This window comes from Bradysia coprophila (assembly GCF_014529535.1).
Source record: "Bradysia coprophila strain Holo2 chromosome X unlocalized genomic scaffold, BU_Bcop_v1 contig_659, whole genome shotgun sequence".
In the NCBI taxonomy this organism is placed as follows: Eukaryota; Metazoa; Arthropoda; class Insecta; order Diptera; family Sciaridae; genus Bradysia; species Bradysia coprophila.
Genome location: NW_023503358.1, coordinates 1 through 18,618, shown reverse-complemented (window position 1 = coordinate 18,618; position 18,618 = coordinate 1). Strand labels below are relative to the sequence as shown.

Below are 18,618 nucleotides of genomic sequence, written 5' to 3'. Positions count from 1 at the left end.
CAATCGTCGATGCTGCTTTTTCCATTGTTAAACATATGCTACCTACAAATAATAGACAATGCAGTATATTCAGGGGCGCCGTCTTCTAAGGACAAGCGAGGCTCGGGCACCACTACTCGAATGATGAGCACCACTACATCTTTCCAGTTTTACTTGAAAGAGCTTAAAGAGCACCACTACTCCCAGATTCGCTTGTTGTATGAGCACGACTATTCCCAAACACAAGTCGGCGTCCCTGAGCATATTTGTCGATCTCAGCTACGAGGAATTACCTTGAGTGTTTTCGACTGAGAGTAATTATACCTAGAGAGGAAATTTGTACGACGAAATGTGGTTCCAACATCAGTTTGTATAAGATACACATTTCGTAAAATTTTACACCAATACATGTATGCGTTGACGCTTTTGATACTTCAATTTGCCTTCATATTTAAGAGGGCAACAGGGCAAACACATCCCAATAAACATTTCGTATTCATGTTGAGACCACATATTTTACGTAATTTTGTTCGAAATTTCCTCTCTAGCTATAATTGCTTTTAGGTTTTCAACCTATGTTGGTTGCTCGATATACTTACCCTATCTTCTACAAATTCTCAGGATTTTCGTGTTGTCGCAATTCAGTCTTTAATTCAAAGTTCTAAGACTGACCGGCGCCACTGGTACACTGGTGCTTAGAATTTTAAGAGGTGGTTTTAAATTAAATGAAAAACACAAAAATGTTGCAACTAAAGCAGGCTTAATGCATCATGTTTCTTTTTTTTGGAAATGTTACATATATATAAAAACAATTAAGATTTTATTTTGTATTTTTCTTAATAAAAAAAAGAAGAAGAAGAAATCAATAATAAAATGTCTGAAGAAATCAATTAGTATTGGAAATTCTGGATTTTAATTTACGGGACTGTTTTTTTGTTTACTTATTTTTGTGTGTGTGTGTGTGAAAAGTGAGGAGGATTTCTCTGATTCCTTTTTTAAATTGTATGGAAATGCCATCAACATCTTATGACAATTGACCGGAGTCGGATATGAAGATTCGTTTGGATGGTTTACCAGATTGACTACCCCAGCCTTCAATCTTCTTGATGACATCCATGCCCTCGACAACAGTTCCAAACACAACGTGACGATGATCCAACCAGCTCGTTTTAACGGTGGTGACGAAAAATTGACTGCCATTGGTGTTCGGCCCAGCGTTAGCCATTGACAATGTTCCGGGTCCCATATGCTTCAAGGTGAAATTTTCATCTTCGAATTTCGCTCCATATATGGATTGTCCTCCGGTACCGTTATGGTTGGTAAAGTCGCCACCTTTAGTTGGTGAAATGGATTTTCGTGAAATTTAGATTAACCACACAAACTGACGTTCTCGTCGAATGGACTTACCTTGACACATGAAGTTTGGGATGACACGATGGAATGTAGATCCCTTGTATCCGAATCCTTTTTCACCAGTGCACAGAGCGCGGAAGTTTTCGGCAGTCTTGGGAACGACGTCACTTCTTAGCTGAAAAATGCAAACAATTGAATGTTATTAAACGTTCGCTGTTCATGTCGACGTATGCAGCAGATAGGTATGTGCCAAATTATAAAATATGTTCGAATGGTTTAAAATCCGTTTCTTCCAAATGAGGACAATTTTACAACTGACTAAGTCTCATCAAAAGGCGGGATAGCAAATAGTAAAAAGTTTGTTCAATTAAGAAATATCGATCGAAAGCAGCACAATCACCTTTCCTAATTACAATGTTCGCATTTGAAAAAATCAACTAAAATTTTGAAACGAAAATTTCAAAAAAAATGCTTAATAGATGACAAGGATGTCTTTGTTTCTTGTGACAAGTCAGAGACTAATTCTCAACTATCATTTCTAATACTACACAGTTTACATAAATACTACGAAGGCCGTCCGGAGAATATGATTTAGGAAAATGCAAAAATGGAAACAATGATGACCCGGTGACGAAATGTAGCGTTTTTGTAGCCCAATATTCACGGTTTTATTGTTTTCTGTTCATAAGTTTTTCATTTCAATAAAATCAGTGCTCGCCTTCTGTTATGAATTTGAACAAAAAAAAACTTTCCAGGACAATGAACACTCTAATGTATTTTGATTACGACACTAAGCATACAGTCCATTTGGACCAGGGCCTATTATTGGAAAATTTTATCGAATTTACTGAAATTTACCAAGATTTACTGAACAATTATTAATTTACCTGAAATCGAATTCAAAAATTTTCAGTAAATTCGGATAAATAAATTTGCCAACAAGAGGTCCTGATTCAGACAATGAACAAAGAAAAAATGCCCAAAAGCACAGCTCAAAAAGTGAAACAAAATTTTCAATTTTTCGTAAAAAGCTTCCGTCCCAGATGCTATCGCAAATTGCATACTTTTTAATAGCTCTGCCATAATGTGAATTCATTTCAATGTTTCTCTTTCTGCAAATCGTAGAAAAATGTAAATTTACTGGAACAAAACTGGCGCCGACATTACTCAACAGCTTTTAGTATATATACTGCAATAGAATTTACCTTGCACACAATCCTTTATCGTAGTTCAGTGGGCCGAACAGAGCATACAAATGGAATAAATTAAGGACAATCGAAAACGAGGAATGTGATATAGACGGTAAACGGTAACATGGACATGTGATATAGACAAACCGGAGCAGGTAACAACATAACATAATAAAAAATTAAATTCAGCAGAACTTGGAAGTTAATTATTAATTTAATGGCTAAAGTAGTACACACATTCCTTCACAATCCATTCGGCTTTTCGGGTGTGTGTATATATATATGTGTATTGATTATCTTACATTCAATCAATTTATTATTTATTGAATTTTAAGCTTATATTTGTCCTTGACTGGGCATTCCATGAGGAAGCATGACCCGAAAATTAAATGTATTCCATCGGTAATTATTTTATGAAAAATTTCTTACATTATATCGATTCGGGTAACATGTAAACCATCTACAACAACAACCAGAACAACGAAAAAAAAGTAAATTCTTTGCTTGATTTGATTGTGGTTTTGTGGTATAAGCTTATTGTTGCTTTCGGTCGAAAATATCATCGAAATTGTATAGTAATCATTGTTGTTTAGTTCAATACATTTTCCCTGACAGGCAGTTGAAATTCGATATGTGATTACATGTTTTGTCTGATAGAGCTTGTTGTTGTTGTTGATGTTTCAACAAAAAATTGCAGATCAACACGGCTAAACGTTTCAGACAAACAATTGTTATTAGAAGACAGGTAGAGACAATTTTCGAAGGAAATTTGTACCAACGTAGACTAACTACTTGGATTGTCCAATTCTACTCTGCCCGATCAAATCTCTAAAATGTTCGCTTAGTACAATAATTTGCGTTTACGATCAAAATGTTCCGGTTACCATCAAAAAGACTGCACATTAAGTGAGGGGTGCTCAATTATTATAGTTTAATTCAGTAAAGATTAAAGATTATTTCATTTGAAACAGAAATAGGTGAATAATGAATATATTCATATGTAGCCAAGAATAGGTATATACTAAGTCAATAGATATATACAATGCATTGATTGCTACATGCACGACAATTCGACCACATCACATATTGTCGTTTATTCATATTTTATAATGTTTGTGTGCGTCCGATAACTATATCAAAACAAATAAAAGATTAATGGGTGGTGGACTAATTTTGTGTAATTGAATATATGCATTTAAATGGACACACAGTGGCACACACGTGAACGTGTACGTTATAAGACGGACACAATAAAAGTCTTTTTTTTTTATTTAAACGAAAACAAAACAGCAAATGCATCAAAAATTACTATCGTCACACTAATAAAAGCTCCACCAATAACTTAATGTTCATTTTGTTACAATTTTTATACGTTTAATGGAGCGATGGAAATTATATTCGCTTCGGTTTATATTCAAAAAGGTAAAATATCGATGTTTTCATTATTTTATTTCGAAGGCGCCAGTAGAATGGACAAGACATGCTAGTCGCATGTGAGTTATAGTTTGATTAATCGAACGGGCCTGACTAATCACCCATTTAGTTGAAATTTGTCATTGAATGAAATCATCATCAATACGATCGCAATTAGAATTCGCCGGATTTCTTATCGGTTGAATCCTGAACTGGTCAAGGCAAGGAAATTTTACATTTTTCATTAGTCTTCAGCAGTGCCTCATATTGATAATTATTTCGCGTCAATTTTCAGTAAATTTGGGGAATTCGTTTCAATTAATCTCATTTCACTAAATTTGGTGAATTTTTTTAGCGAAATCGGATGAAATTCAGTAAAATATTTCTCAATATTAGGTTCTGGCCCTCAGGTCATATGAAGTAGCATCATCTCGGCCTGATATCTACCATTCCACAAAACAATTTTTTTTTTCTTATTCAAAGTCGACCTAACATCCAGCAACTCATTAGTAACATATCAATACTTTTGAAAGCATGTCATGTCATTCTTACTCAGGCAATTATGCTTCTATGAATAGAGACAATGTTGTCTAAGAAATTTTTTTAGCATCTGTTTAGGTGAAAGCTATTCACATGCTGTGTATAGCATCCTTGTAATAGAATATATAATTTGTAGATCCCTACAGAGGTCACTTCATTTAAAAAATATATATTTGTAATGGATACAAGTCCTTCGAGCAAATTATATATGTGCTCGATAAGTACTAACTACGGAAATTCTCAAATTAGTAAATCGTTTAATTTAGAGTTGGCGATTCAGATTCAATGTTAAACGAAGGCACACTGACAAAGTCATACATTAGCTGTAACAGAAATCCTATTCGCCATGTATAAATCGGGTTATAAATCAACTGTTTCTGACACTTTTTGAAATGATTTTCTTCAAAAAAAAAGGTTTGAAAAAAGGTACGAAATGAGTGAGTGTACAAAAGCAAGCAGCAACATATTTAAATACGTAAAATGGTGTTGCTTTCAACTGAATGAAAACAACCTTTTATGTTTGTGCCAATGTTAAATGATTAATTTTCCAATTTAATCGCTGCAATGATTTCTCTTACAGACAAGAATATGACTAAATTAGCTCGGTTCGGAGCTACTTAAAACTGTTTTTGGTATGTGAATTACGGCTAATTTAGTGAAACATTTCACAGATGTTGAATGACTGAATTTGTATACGTAAATATAAGTCGAAACTGTCATAAATGTGTGTAATATGAGTATTGAAAACGTTCAACGTTCTAATGTGGAACGTGTTCATTTTAAGTAATTTGAAAGACGGTATCTCACTGCAACAGAAAAAAAATAGTTTTGCTCTGAATTGAGCGAAAATCTTTTCACAAATATAATTGTTACCGGAGTCACGGCAGAGTAAAATAAACCAGGCCAACTTAGGTCCCTAGTCAAATCAAGCGCTACTGACTAGTTTATTTCACTATGCCGTGGCGGAGTGCAAGACACGCTTAGCATCTTAAGCTAAACATTTCTTAAATTCCCTTCTTTTCTCAATCTCCAGCACATTAAACAAACAAATAAAAATCAAAATTTCATGAACACTAATTCCCAATGGTCACATTCGTCCATAACGTGAGCTGTACCCAACATTCACAAAAGAAATTGATAATTTTTTCTCGTTAAATTGTCAGAACATTTTCAGAACGACAATGATCTGTCCATTTTTATTTAGTATTAAGGAATACAGGATTGAAGTGATTAAATAAATCTGTGAGGCAGAGGCCATAGTTTGTTTGTTGGCACTAAATACTTTCAAATTTGGTTTTACCAATTCCTATTCTTAGATGAACAAACTGTATCCTGACTGAAAACCTGCGATCACAATAGAATAAAATTTTCTCGTTTATTTCAAGAAAATTCGAATGGATAATCCCTTGTTGAACCCTTGTACAGCCAAAAGGCTCGTTATGCTCGTTATCTGAATTTATTCAACGACATACATTATTGTCAGACATACAGTATTTTTCGATTGAAATACATACAAAGAGACGCGGCATTTATTTACATAAACATTTTATATTTGCGATATTCCTTATTGGTCAGTTTAATGAGGTGACAAAAAACGTATCAATCACAGCGCCATTTATGTGGGCAAGCGATAAAACCGGCTACATATACAAAGCAAAGTTCCACACTAAAATGTACATGGAAAGGTGGCCATGAACTCGATTAATCATTCAATTTAATTTAAAAGAAAACAAATGAAACTGACATCACCGAAAAACCACCGAAAAATAAAAAGTTTTTAAAACATTTCGTTCATATTGGCATTGCATAGGTACCGTAAGAGCCGATAAAATTTAAAAAAAAAAATGCCAAATATTATGATTATAGAAACGAAATTTCATTCAACGCCAATGGAAAATTCCGTAGGAAAAAAAAACTTGATTGTTCACACGCCGCCCTTTGATTTTGCCAGTCACGACAAAGTGTCGCTGTTTTTTTTTTCGGTTAAATTAATTTCAAAACGAAAAATCTACAAAATTATGTAACAATCCCGTAATTATTGGTACCCACAAGTCTTCAAATATTATTGCGCAAATTTACATTAGCAAATCACCTTATGCTAAGATGAACTTTTTCAACAGGAAAAAAAACCCGAGCCGGCAATGACTTCATGAAATGGCTGCACAATAAATTTTGCCTTATCCAAGTGTTGAATCGAAATTGATTCGGAAAAATAATTGGAAATAATCAAAATGTTTACTTACTTCCATAACCACACGACCAACGGGTTGATTGTCCGCCGTCATGTCAAAGAACACGCGAGGTAAGCCCATTTTTTTGCTTGCAAAACTTCGAACACACAAAATCTGAGTGAAGAATGTCGTCCGGTGCTTGGTTGGTTGTAAATGCCGGCAGAGAGGTTGAAGAATAGAGGTTGCCATTGCTGCTCAATTTCTGTTATGTAGACCGGATGTATGATTTGACTATTTTCGTGTAGAGTATTGCGCTGGAGTTTTTTTTATTGGGAACTTTGTGTACGTTCACTCTTATCCATTTTCTTGCACACTTTTTTAGGTGATAACTTATAGTATAGACTCTATAATCGTCGATGAAGGCCTACATCTTTAGAAGGGTTCTTTTCATAAACAGCCCACAAGTGTAAAACATTTTTTAAAGTGACCAGATTGAGACCTCCAACAGAAGGGAGAACAAACGTTTTACAAAAATGTTACATAACCGAGATTATGCAGACGGGGCAACATGGGTTGTATTGGGTTTGTGATTCAACTGCAATTATTCCATTTTTCAAGAATTCGTATCTAACTCAACATGTTCACACCTAAAAGCTTATAAATAAGAAATATGTCCAATCTTAGTAGGCTGTTTAAAAAAATCACAAAAACTTATTTTGAAGAAAAAACAGAAACTCAGATCTGATACATCTCGCAATGAGAATGGATATTATCTGTGTAAGAAAAGAAAAGAAATTTCGTCCATTGATCCACCATCAGTTTTTCACCATATTCAAGACTTCAACCGAGCTAAACAGAACAGTAAACACAATAAAAACCACGACAGAAGGGCCATATTCTAAGTCCAAGTAGTAGAAAATAATTTCTCTCTCGTTCAAGCACTCATATCTGAGTCAACTATATATCAATCCAGTTAACACCTTAGCTATGTAAATTAGGGTGGTCCAAAAAGTATTTTATTTCATGTTCTTGGGACACCCTAGTGATTCTGAAAGCGCTTGCCTGCGCATCTTCAATTTTATTATGCCAATATTCATTTCTCACCACGAGCTTTGAGAATTACTAGGGGGACCCAAAAACATGGGTGAAAATATTAGTTTTTGATGGTTTCTCTGAACCAAAATCTCTTTTTTTGAAGAAGTAACGCCATTAAAGCACGCAAAATGTGTTACTTTTAAAGGAAAAATTGGTTTGTTTGTGATAACTTATTCCACTTGGAGAAACCTTTGCAGATTTTGTAAATTTATGTGACCTGCACAAGTTTACAAAGTTGGATTCGGAATCGGATACGGAAAACCCAAATTTGAATTGATATGATCATAAAGAAACTAATTAAACCAATTTTTCCTTTAAAAGTAACACATTTTTGCGTGCTTTAATGGCTTTACTTGTTCAAAAGAGGTTTTGTTCAGAGAAAGCATCAAAAAACGAAAATTTTTGCGCCTAAATGTAGACTACAAATTTGCAAAGTGTCCATTGCTATTAAGAGGCATCGATGCTTTGCTGAAAAGCATACATTCGAGCGTTTTTTAAACTTTCGACCAGAATACTTTTTCAAAAATATAGGACCACATAACGACCATGAATGTGCTAGCGTTCAACAGCAAATAGATTTGGTTGTAGCATTTTGACCAGCTATGAGAAAACTGACCTGTTTATTAAAATTTCGTTAAAGCTTTTCTCAGAGCTGGTCAAGCAACTACAATCAAACACATCTGTCGTCGTTATTGCGGTCGTACATTTTTCAAAAAGGATTCTGATGAAAAGATATCACCAAAAAGAAGTACGGGACACAGAAATGTAGGCTTCAATTTTAGCTAAACATCGATGCCTCTTAATTTATTTGTGAAAGCTCAGTGTGAGTCCAAAAGCAAAGTTACCGCCCATGATCAGAAATGTATACGTGCGGTTCTAGTACACAAGTTGTGACTTTTAAATTAGGAATTTTGCCATGATGAAAACAAACCATGACAAATCAATACATTGAAAACCCATAACACGCAACCACAGCATTTATCATTAATACAGCGAAAATGACTCTATTTCTATTTTTAACTTAATTTCTTACTTAATTATTAAGAACTTCCTCGATGGCGCTTTTTTTCAAAATAACCAATTCCAGCACACAACACTGAAATTGTAGAATTTTGTAGAGTTGTGTGCATGTCATATCCACTGTTATCACTATATTTACTTTATCGTTTATCAATTACTGACTTATTCAATTTCCGAATTGCCTTGGGGAAAGAAGCAAGGACATTGCTCGAAGTTATTGGTTCTATTATTACACATACAGAAACTTTAACGTTGTTCAATTAATTCATTTCTAACAACAGTACAAACGCACGAAATTCCATTAAAATGTCTTCGATTTACTCGGACTTATCAGAGGTTGTATCTTAGAGTTCCAAAGATTTTTCCTTTGTAACATTAATTCTCGATTTGTGTTTAATAGGAAAATCCGAGAAAACTTATACCTGAACTGTGTCGCCAGTTTTACAATTTGGGATGGGTGACGGGAACAGGAGGAGGCATAAGCATTCGTTTAGAGTAAGTTCGTCGAATCGATAGATTTTTGTTTATGTGTCTTGTTTATTTGAAAGTGGCACGGTTTTGTATTTAGTTTATAGCCATTGATATGTAAAAAACTACTTGAAGCTCAAGTACGTGCACTTCTTTCATGTTTTGCCACTTGAGAACTTTACATATATTTTCATTAATTACACAGTGCATGCTTCTCATTATCGATACGTGGTTTTGGATTGATGTCGGATGGTGTGGATGGATTTGTGGTAGAGATAAATGTTATAAGATATTTTGTGGTGTTGAAACCACCTACTGTATCACTGGTAAACGAGCTTATCGATTTAAATATTTTTTTTGGACAAAAATCCATTTTTCAAACTGAGGCAGTTTAAGATTTCTGAGTGTTTGCTCCGTTTGAAAGACTTGTTGACACATTTCAATTGAAGAGCGTCCTTTTCAATAAGACAACAGCTTCAAAAACACACTCAATACTGGCATCACACACTGTATTTGGGGAATACTGTTGAATTGAGATTGCTGAGATGTTTCTGGTGGTGCATCCTTAAGGAGTCTTGAAAATTGTGGCTATGAATTCATAGCCACAATTCTCACGATTCTTATATGATGATTGAGCCTTGACTTATCAGAATAACGACTTGTTTAATTCCGATTAATTTGCGAAGTGACTGCTCGACTTCTTAGTGATCAAATCTCTCACATGGCTTGATTTATCGTTTGAAAACTAAGACCAGTATCGCACTGGCCAAATGGTGAGGTCAGACTAGCCCGATGAGTTTTCGGTAGAAAAGCATTTATTTGCGCCTCTTTCGACTAAACCTTGAATTTGGGCATCTTCTGCAAATTTTATAACCAGTCCGAGCAAGTATTTATATCGGGATTTTCAAGACTAATCTTACAATAGGGATCTCCTTCACACCGGTGTGAACTGAATAGGACAATCTTACTTTCCGACTTATATGTAGATGACGTAGACGGGGGTAAATCAGACGAGTGGTAGAAGAGCTGACGAGGCACTGTATGTTTTCTGCATTGGCTGTTTAGTAAATGCAATATTCCACGTTACACTGTTAGCGTAACGTTCAGGTGCAACGGTCATCTAATGACAACATTATCAGACTGTGTTACCACTGCCTCCTCTTCAATTAGATAAAAAAAACAATTCAAAAAATTCACATTTTTTCTGATTAGAAACGAGATTTATATTGCCCCATCCGGCGTACAAAAGGAAAGAATTCAACCCGAAGATCTCTTTATCCAAACAATTAACGGAGAAGATATCCTGACACCCCCAGAATATAAAAAGTATGTTAAACGCAATATCATCGCAATCATAAATCGATTTAAATTGTGTCATGTGCACATTTATCCAGACTGAAGAAGAGCCAATGCACTCCATTGTTTATGCTAGCGTACCGTCTTTTTGATGCTGGCGCAGTCATCCATACGCACTCGATAAAGGCCGTCATGGTCACGTTATTATGGCCCGGCAAAGAATTTCGTTGTACGCACTTGGAGATGATTAAGGTAACGATTTATTCGGCTATTCTACTACTGTGTGAACGATTTACCATTTTACTATTCTTTCGTATTAGGGAATCTACAACTATAGGCTACAGGTGAGAAAGAATCATTCAATAAATAAATTCGGATTTTGAGTTAATTCGTTTCAATGCAGCGATACCTTCGGTACGATGAGGAGTTAGTTGTTCCGATTATCGAAAACACGCCACTGGAAAAGGATTTGGAAAAGGAGATGAACAGAACGATGGAATTGTATCCAGGTAGGTGGATTTACCTATCTCTTTTAATCAATTCTTCCAGTTCTAACTCTTGTTGCATATAAAGGTGCATCTGCTATTCTTGTTCGACGCCACGGCATATATGTGTGGGGAGATAATTGGCAGAAGGCAAAGGCTCAGTACGTTTTCCTTGGATAATGTGGAAAATTCTGTTCAAATTTCAATTTCCTTTTGATTCCAGGACCGAATGCTACGATTACTTATTTGAAGTTGCAATCGAAATGAGAAAGTGCGGATTCGAGCCGAATGAGAATCCGGACAAATTGCACAAAGAGTAATGGGAAGGAAAACTTATATCGAAAAAAATCGCATTTTAGTTGTGTGTGTGTAAAATTTATGAATAAGAATGATAGAGCCGACTTCTATGTTGTACTATAGAAAAGCGAAAAAAGTAATTTTTACCCGAACAATAAAATATGTGACCAACGAACTTCTAAATGACCAAATATATACTCGTGTTTACTAGAAATTGATTGTTTGAATTCTGCCTACTATCAAGTCAAATAGATGGAGAGAAATCTTGGCGCAGCTGAATTAGTAACACTTTTCATAAAAGCCTTTAGAACAAAAGCTTTTCTTATCAGCCTTTCTAACTCGTTACGATCATCAGCCAGAACAGAATTCTTCAATTCCTGACTCCTCAATGATTTACCATACTCGACCATACGTCAATCTTGCCAACTTTTCCCTGGTCGCCCTCTCGATCTATTTCCGTCAAATAAACAGTCTAGAGATTTCTTGGTCATCCATTCTAGCCAAATGCCCTCTCCATGTGAGCCTTGCTGATGTTATTGCAACTGTGAGTCTTTTATTTCCAAAAATTTCTCTGCATACTTGCATTCTCCAACGTGTTTTTTGTACTGGTCCACATATCGATCTTAAAACGCGAGGGGGAAGATATGCAAATACAGAAAAGAGTGCTATTTGCTATTGGTGAACTACACACACTAGAAGAAAATAAAACGTCAATAGATGCCAATGGAAGTAGGTGGTACAAAGTTTGCTCGCGTAGTTTCCCCTCGTCTAAATAGATCGTTTCTTTCGAAGCTGTTCCGCATCTTATCTTGTTTGAATGTCACGGACCATATCTCCCAACTATACTTGTCAAGTATTACTTGACTACATGACTGTCGTTTTTATAGAATCTGAGATTCGTTGCACGGCCAAAACGTCTTGCTTCGGAATCTCTTTTACCACTCGTCTGATTTACCCCTGTTTAAGTCATCTACATATAACTTTCGTTCTTATCTCCTCTTCTACCTCATTTAAATTAATTATTTTCCAAACGATGAAATTCAACGTTTAAATTAATTATTTTCCAAACGGTGAATTTCGACGTTTAAATTAATTATTTTCCAAACGATGAAATTCGACGTTTAAATTAATTATTTTACAAACGATGAAATTCGACGTTTAAATTAATTATTTTCCAAACAATGAAATTCAACGTTTAAATTAATTATTTTCGAAACGATGAAATTCGACGTTTAAATTAATTATTTTCCAAACGGTGAATTTCGACGTTTAAATTAATTATTTTCCAAACGATGAAATTCGACGTTTAAATTAATTATTTTCCAAACGATGAAATTCGAAGTTTAAATTAATTATTTACAAACGATGAAATTCGACGTTTAAATTAATTATTTTCCAAACAATGAAATTCAACGTTTAAATTAATTATTTTCGAAACGATGAAATTCGACGTTTAAATTAATTATTTTCCAAACGATGAAATTCGAAGTTTAAATTAATTATTTTACAAACGATGAAAGGTGTCGGGGAATCTCGCACACGCGATCATAGTATGCGTCCTTTTACGACATGTAACGAAAAGTCATGACTGTGCGAGATTCACCACTTAGAGGTGAATCTCGCACACCATGAATTTGTGTGGTGTGCGAGATTACCCTACCCCCGATGAAATTCGACGTTTAAATTAATTATTTTCCAAACGATGAAATTCAACGTTTAAATTAATTATTTTCCAAACAATGAATTTCAACGTTTAAATTAATTATTTTCCAAACGATGAAATTCGACGTTTAAATTAATTATTTTCCAAACGATGAAATTCGAAGTTTAAATTAATTATTTTACAAACGATGAAATTCGACGTTTAAATTAATTATTTTCCAAACGATGAAATTCGACGTTTAAATTAATTATTTTCGAAACGATGAAATTCGACGTTTAAATAAATTATTTTCCAAACGGTGAATTTCAACGTTTAAATTAATTATTTTCCAAACGATGAAATTCGACGTTTAAATTAATTATTTTCCAAACGATGAAATTCGAAGTTTAAATTAATTATTTTCCAAACGATGAAATTCGACGTTTAAATTAATTATTTTCCAAACAATGAAATTCAACGTTTAAATTAATTATTTTCGAAACGATGAAATTCGACGTTTAAATTAATTATTTTCCAAACGGTGAATTTCGACGTTTAAATTAATTATTTTCCAAACGATGAAATTCGACGTTTAAATTAATTATTTTCCAAACGATGAAATTCGACGTTTAAATTAATTATTTTCCAAACAATGAATTTCAACGTTTAAATTAATTATTTTCCAAACGATGAAATTCGACGTTTAAATTAATTATTTTCCAAACGATGAAATTCGAAGTTTAAATTATTTATTTTACAAACGATGAAATTCGACGTTTAAATTATTTATTTTCCAAACGATGAAATTCGACGTTTAAATTAATTATTTTCGAAACGATGAAATTCGACGTTTAAATTAATTATTTTCCAAACGATGAAATTCGACGTTTAAATTAATTATTTTCCAAACGATGAATTTCAACGTTTCAATTAATTATTTTCCAAACGATGAATTTCAACGTTTAAATTAATTATTTTCCAAACGATGAAATTCGACGTTTAAATTAATTATTTTACAAACGATGAAATTCGACGTTTAAATTAATTATTTTCCAAACGATGAATTTCAACGTTTCAATTAATTATTTTGCAAACGATGAAATTCGACGTTTAAATTATTTATTTTCCAAACGATGAATTTCAACGTTTAAATTAATTATTTTCCAAACGATGAATTTCAACGTTTAAATTAATTATTTTCCAAACGATGAAATTCGACGTTTAAATTAATTATTTTCCAAACGATGAAATTCGAAGTTTAAATTAATTATTTTACAAACGATGAAAGGTGTCGGGGAATCTCGCACACGCGATCATAGTATGCGTCCTTTTACGACATGTAACGAAAAGTCATGACTGTGCGAGATTCACCACTTAGAGGTGAATCTCGCACACCATGAATTTGTGTGGTGTGCGAGATTACCCTACCCCCGATGAAATTCGACGTTTAAATTAATTATTTTCCAAACGATGAAATTCAACGTTTAAATTAATTATTTTCCAAACAATGAATTTCAACGTTTAAATTAATTATTTTCCAAACGATGAATTTCGACGTTTAAATTAATTATTTTCCAAACGATGAAATTCGAAGTTTAAATTAATTATTTTACAAACGATGAAATTCGACGTTTAAATTAATTATTTTCCAAACGGTGAATTTCGACGTTTAAATTAATTATTTTCGAAACGATGAAATTCGACGTTTAAATTAATTATTTTCCAAACGGTGAATTTCAACGTTTAAATTAATTATTTTCCAAACGATGAAATTCGACGTTTAAATTAATTATTTTCCAAACGATGAAATTCGAAGTTTAAATTAATTATTTTCCAAACGATGAAATTCGACGTTTAAATTAATTATTCTCCAAACGATGAAATTCGACGTTTAAATTAATTATTTTCCAAACGATGAATTTCAACGTTTAAATTAATTATTTTCCAAACGATGAAATTCGACGTTTAAATTAATTATTTTCCAAACGATGAAATTCGAAGTTTAAATTATTTATTTTACAAACGATGAAATTCGACGTTTAAATTAATTATTTTCCAAACGATGAATTTCAACGTTTAAATTAATTATTTTCCAAACGATGAAATTCGACGTTTAAATTAATTATTTTCCAAACGATGAAATTCAACGTTTAAATTAATTATTTTCCAAACGATGAAATTCGACGTTTAAATTAATTATTTTCCAAACGATGAATTTCAACGTTTAAATTAATTATTTTCCAAACGATGAAATTCGACGTTTAAATTATTTTCCAAACGATGAATTTCAACGTTTAAATAATTAATTATTTTGCAAACGATGAAATTCGACGTTTAAATTATTTATTTTCCAAACGATGAAATTCGACGTTTAAATTAATTATTTTCCAAACAATGAATTTCAACGTTTAAATTAATTATTTTCCAAACAATGAATTTCAACGTTTAAATTAATTATTTTCCAAACGATGAAATTCGAAGTTTAAATTAATTATTTTCCAAACGATGAAATTCGACGTTTAAATTAATTATTCTCCAAACGATGAAATTCGACGTTTAAATTAATTATTTTCCAAACGATGAATTTCAACGTTTAAATTAATTATTTTCCAAACGATGAAATTCGACGTTTAAATTAATTATTTTTCCAAACGATGAAATTCGAAGTTTAAATTATTTATTTTACAAACGATGAAATTCGACGTTTAAATTAATTATTTTCCAAAACGATGAATTTCAACGTTTAAATTAATTATTTTCCAAACGATGAAATTCGACGTTTTAAATTAATTATTTTACCAAACGATGAAATTCAACGTTTAAATTAATTATTTTCCAAACGATGAAATTCGACGTTTAAATTAATTATTTTCCAAACGATGAATTTCAACGTTTAAATTAATTATTTTCCAAACGATGAAATTCGACGTTTAAATTAATTATTTTCCAAACGATGAAATTTCAACGTTTAAATTAATTATTTTCCAAACGATGAAATTCGACGTTTAAATTAATTATTTTCCAAACGATGAATTTCAACGTTTAAATTAATTATTTTCCAACGATGAAATTCGACGTTTAATTATTATTTTCCAACGATGAAATTCCGAACGTTTTAAATTAATTATTTTTCAAACGATGAAATTCGAACGTTTAAATTATAATTATTTTTCCAAACGATGAATTCAACGTTTAAATTAATTATTTTCCAAACGATGAAATCGACGTTTAAATTAATTATTTCCAAACGATGAATTTCAACGTTTAAATTAATTATTTTCCAAACGATGAAATTCGACGTTTAAATTAATTATTTTACAAACGATGAAATTCGACGTTTAAATTAATTATTTTCACATGAATCACGTTAATGAATATTTCCAACGATAATTCAAGTTAATTAATTATTTTCCAAAACGATGAAATTTCAAACGTTTAAATTAATTTATTTTCAAACGATGAAATTTCGAACGTTTAATTATTTTCCAAACGATGAATTCGAGTTTAAATTAATTATTTTCCAAACGATGAAATTCGACGTTTAAATTAATTATTTTCCAAACGATGAATTCGAACGTTTAAATTAATTATTTTCCCAAACCGATGAAATTCGACGTTTAAATTAATTATTTTACCAAACGATGAAATTCGCGTTAATTCAATTACGCAAACGATGAATTCGAACGTTTAATAATTATTTTCCATAACGATGAACTTCGAAGTTCTAATAATTAATTATTTTCGCAAACGATGAAATTCGACGTTTAAATTATTATTTTCCAAACGATGAAATTCGACGTTTAAATTAATTATTTTCCAAACGATGAATTTCAACGTTTAAATTAATTATTTTCCAAACGATGAATTCGACGTTTAAATTAATTATTTTACAAACGATGAAATTCGACGTTTAAATTAATTATTTTCCAAACGATGAAATTCGAACGTTTAAATTAATTATTTTATCCAAAACGATGAAATTCGACGTTTTAAATTAATTATTTTCCAAACGATGAATTTCAACGTTTAAATTAATTATTTCCAAACGATGAAATTCGACGTTTAAATTAATTATTTTCACAAACGATGAAAATTTCAAGTTAAATTAAATAATTCACGAAAAACAAAGAAATTCGACGTTTAAATTAATTATTTTCCAAACGATGAATTCGAAGTTTAAGATTAATTATTTTCCAAACGATGAAATTCGACGTTTAAATTAATTATTTTCCAAACGATGAAATTTCGAACGTTTAAATTAATTATTTTCCAAACGATGAAATTTCAGACGTTTAAATTAATTATTTTCCAAACGATGAAATTCGACGTTTAAATTAATTATTTTCCAAACGATGAAATTCGACGTTTAAATTAATTATTTTCCAAACAAAATAAAAAAAAAAAAAACGATGAAATTCGACGTTTAAATTAATTATTTTCCAAACGATGAATTCGAACGTTTAAATTAATTTATTTTCCAAACGATGAAATTCGAACGTTTAAATTAATTTATTTTCCAAAACCCGATGAAATTCGACGTTTAAATTAATTATTTTCCAAACGATGAAATTCGAACGTTTAAATTAATTATTTTCAAACGATGAAATTCGACGTTTAAATTAATTATTTTCCAAACGATGAATTTCAACGTTTAAATTAATTATTTTCCAAACGATGAATTCGAACGTTTAAATTAATTATTTTCCAACGAGAATTCGACGTTTAAATTAATTTTTCCAAACGATGAAATTCACGTTTAAATTTAATTATTTTCAAACGATGAATTCATACGTTAAATTAATTATTTTAAAATTTTTTTATTAAATTCACGTTGAAATTCACGTTTAAATTATTTTTTCCAAACGATGAAATTCGACGTTTAAATTAATTATTTTCCAAACGATGAAATTCAACGTTTAAATTAATTATTTTCCAAACGATGAAATTCGACGTTTAAATTAATTATTTTCAAACGATGAAATTCGACGTTTAAATTAATTATTTTCCAAACGATGAAATTCAACGTTTAAATTAATTATTTTCCAAACGATGAAATTCGACGTTTAAATTAATTATTTTCCAAACGATGAAATTCGACGTTTAAATTAATTATTTTCCAAACGATGAAATTCGACGTTTAAATTAATTATTTTCCAAACGATGAAATTCGACGTTTAAATTAATTATTTTCCAAACGATGAAATTCGACGTTTAAATTAATTATTTTCCAAACGATGAAATTCAACGTTTAAATTAATTATTTTCCAAACGATGAAATTCGACGTTTAAATTAATTATTTTCCAAACGATGAAATTCGACGTTTAAATTAATTATTTTCCAAACGATGAAATTCAACGTTTAAATTAATTATTTTCCAAACGATGAAATTCGACGTTTAAATTAATTATTTTCCAAACGATGAAATTCGACGTTTAAATTAATTATTTTCAAACGATGAAATTCGACGTTTAAATTAATTATTTTCCAAACGATGAAATTCGACGTTTAAATTAATTATTTTCCAAACGATGAAATTCGACGTTTAAATTAATTATTTTCAAACGATGAATTCGACGTTTAAATTAATTATTTTCCAAACGATGAAATTCGACGTTTAAATTAATTATTTTCAAACGATGAAATTCGAACGTTTAAATTAATTATTTTG

General features: G+C 31.5%; 2 protein-coding genes across 2 annotated transcripts; one reads left to right on the top strand and one right to left on the bottom strand.

The window, feature by feature from the left end:
• Nucleotides 1–722: 722 nt before the first annotated feature.
• On the bottom strand, nt 723–6,925 carry LOC119070258 (peptidyl-prolyl cis-trans isomerase-like). The gene is made up of 3 exons (XM_037174531.1): nt 6,719–6,925; nt 1,387–1,507; nt 723–1,311 (listed from the first exon to the last, which is right to left on the bottom strand). Exons 1-3 carry the CDS (start codon nt 6,893–6,895, stop codon nt 1,004–1,006), a joined length of 606 nt encoding a protein of 201 aa, XP_037030426.1. The 5' UTR covers nt 6,896–6,925; the 3' UTR covers nt 723–1,003.
• Nucleotides 6,926–8,887: 1,962 nt separating this feature from the next.
• On the top strand, nt 8,888–11,521 carry LOC119070253 (probable methylthioribulose-1-phosphate dehydratase). The gene is made up of 8 exons (XM_037174521.1): nt 8,888–9,097; nt 9,162–9,256; nt 10,442–10,555; nt 10,624–10,777; nt 10,846–10,869; nt 10,929–11,034; nt 11,099–11,171; nt 11,234–11,521. Exons 1-8 carry the CDS (start codon nt 9,068–9,070, stop codon nt 11,328–11,330), a joined length of 693 nt encoding a protein of 230 aa, XP_037030416.1. The 5' UTR covers nt 8,888–9,067; the 3' UTR covers nt 11,331–11,521.
• Nucleotides 11,522–18,618: the final 7,097 nt, after the last annotated feature.

Excerpts from the sequence above, each read along its gene's own strand:
- LOC119070258 (XM_037174531.1), bottom strand. The coding sequence starts at position 6,895 with ATGGCAACCTCTATTCTTCAACCTCTCTGCCGGCATTTACAACCAACC. Across the intron at positions 1,508-6,718 it reads TTGGTCGTGTGGTTATGGAA|CTAAGAAGTGACGTCGTTCC; the intron begins GTAAGTAAACAT and ends TGCATTTTTCAG. Across the intron at positions 1,312-1,386 it reads CCCAAACTTCATGTGTCAAG|GTGGCGACTTTACCAACCAT; the intron begins GTAAGTCCATTC and ends CACCAACTAAAG.
- LOC119070253 (XM_037174521.1), top strand. The coding sequence starts at position 9,068 with ATGTCTTCGATTTACTCGGACTTATCAGAG. Across the intron at positions 9,098-9,161 it reads TTTACTCGGACTTATCAGAG|GAAAATCCGAGAAAACTTAT; the intron begins GTTGTATCTTAG and ends TGTGTTTAATAG. Across the intron at positions 11,035-11,098 it reads AACGATGGAATTGTATCCAG|GTGCATCTGCTATTCTTGTT; the intron begins GTAGGTGGATTT and ends TTGCATATAAAG.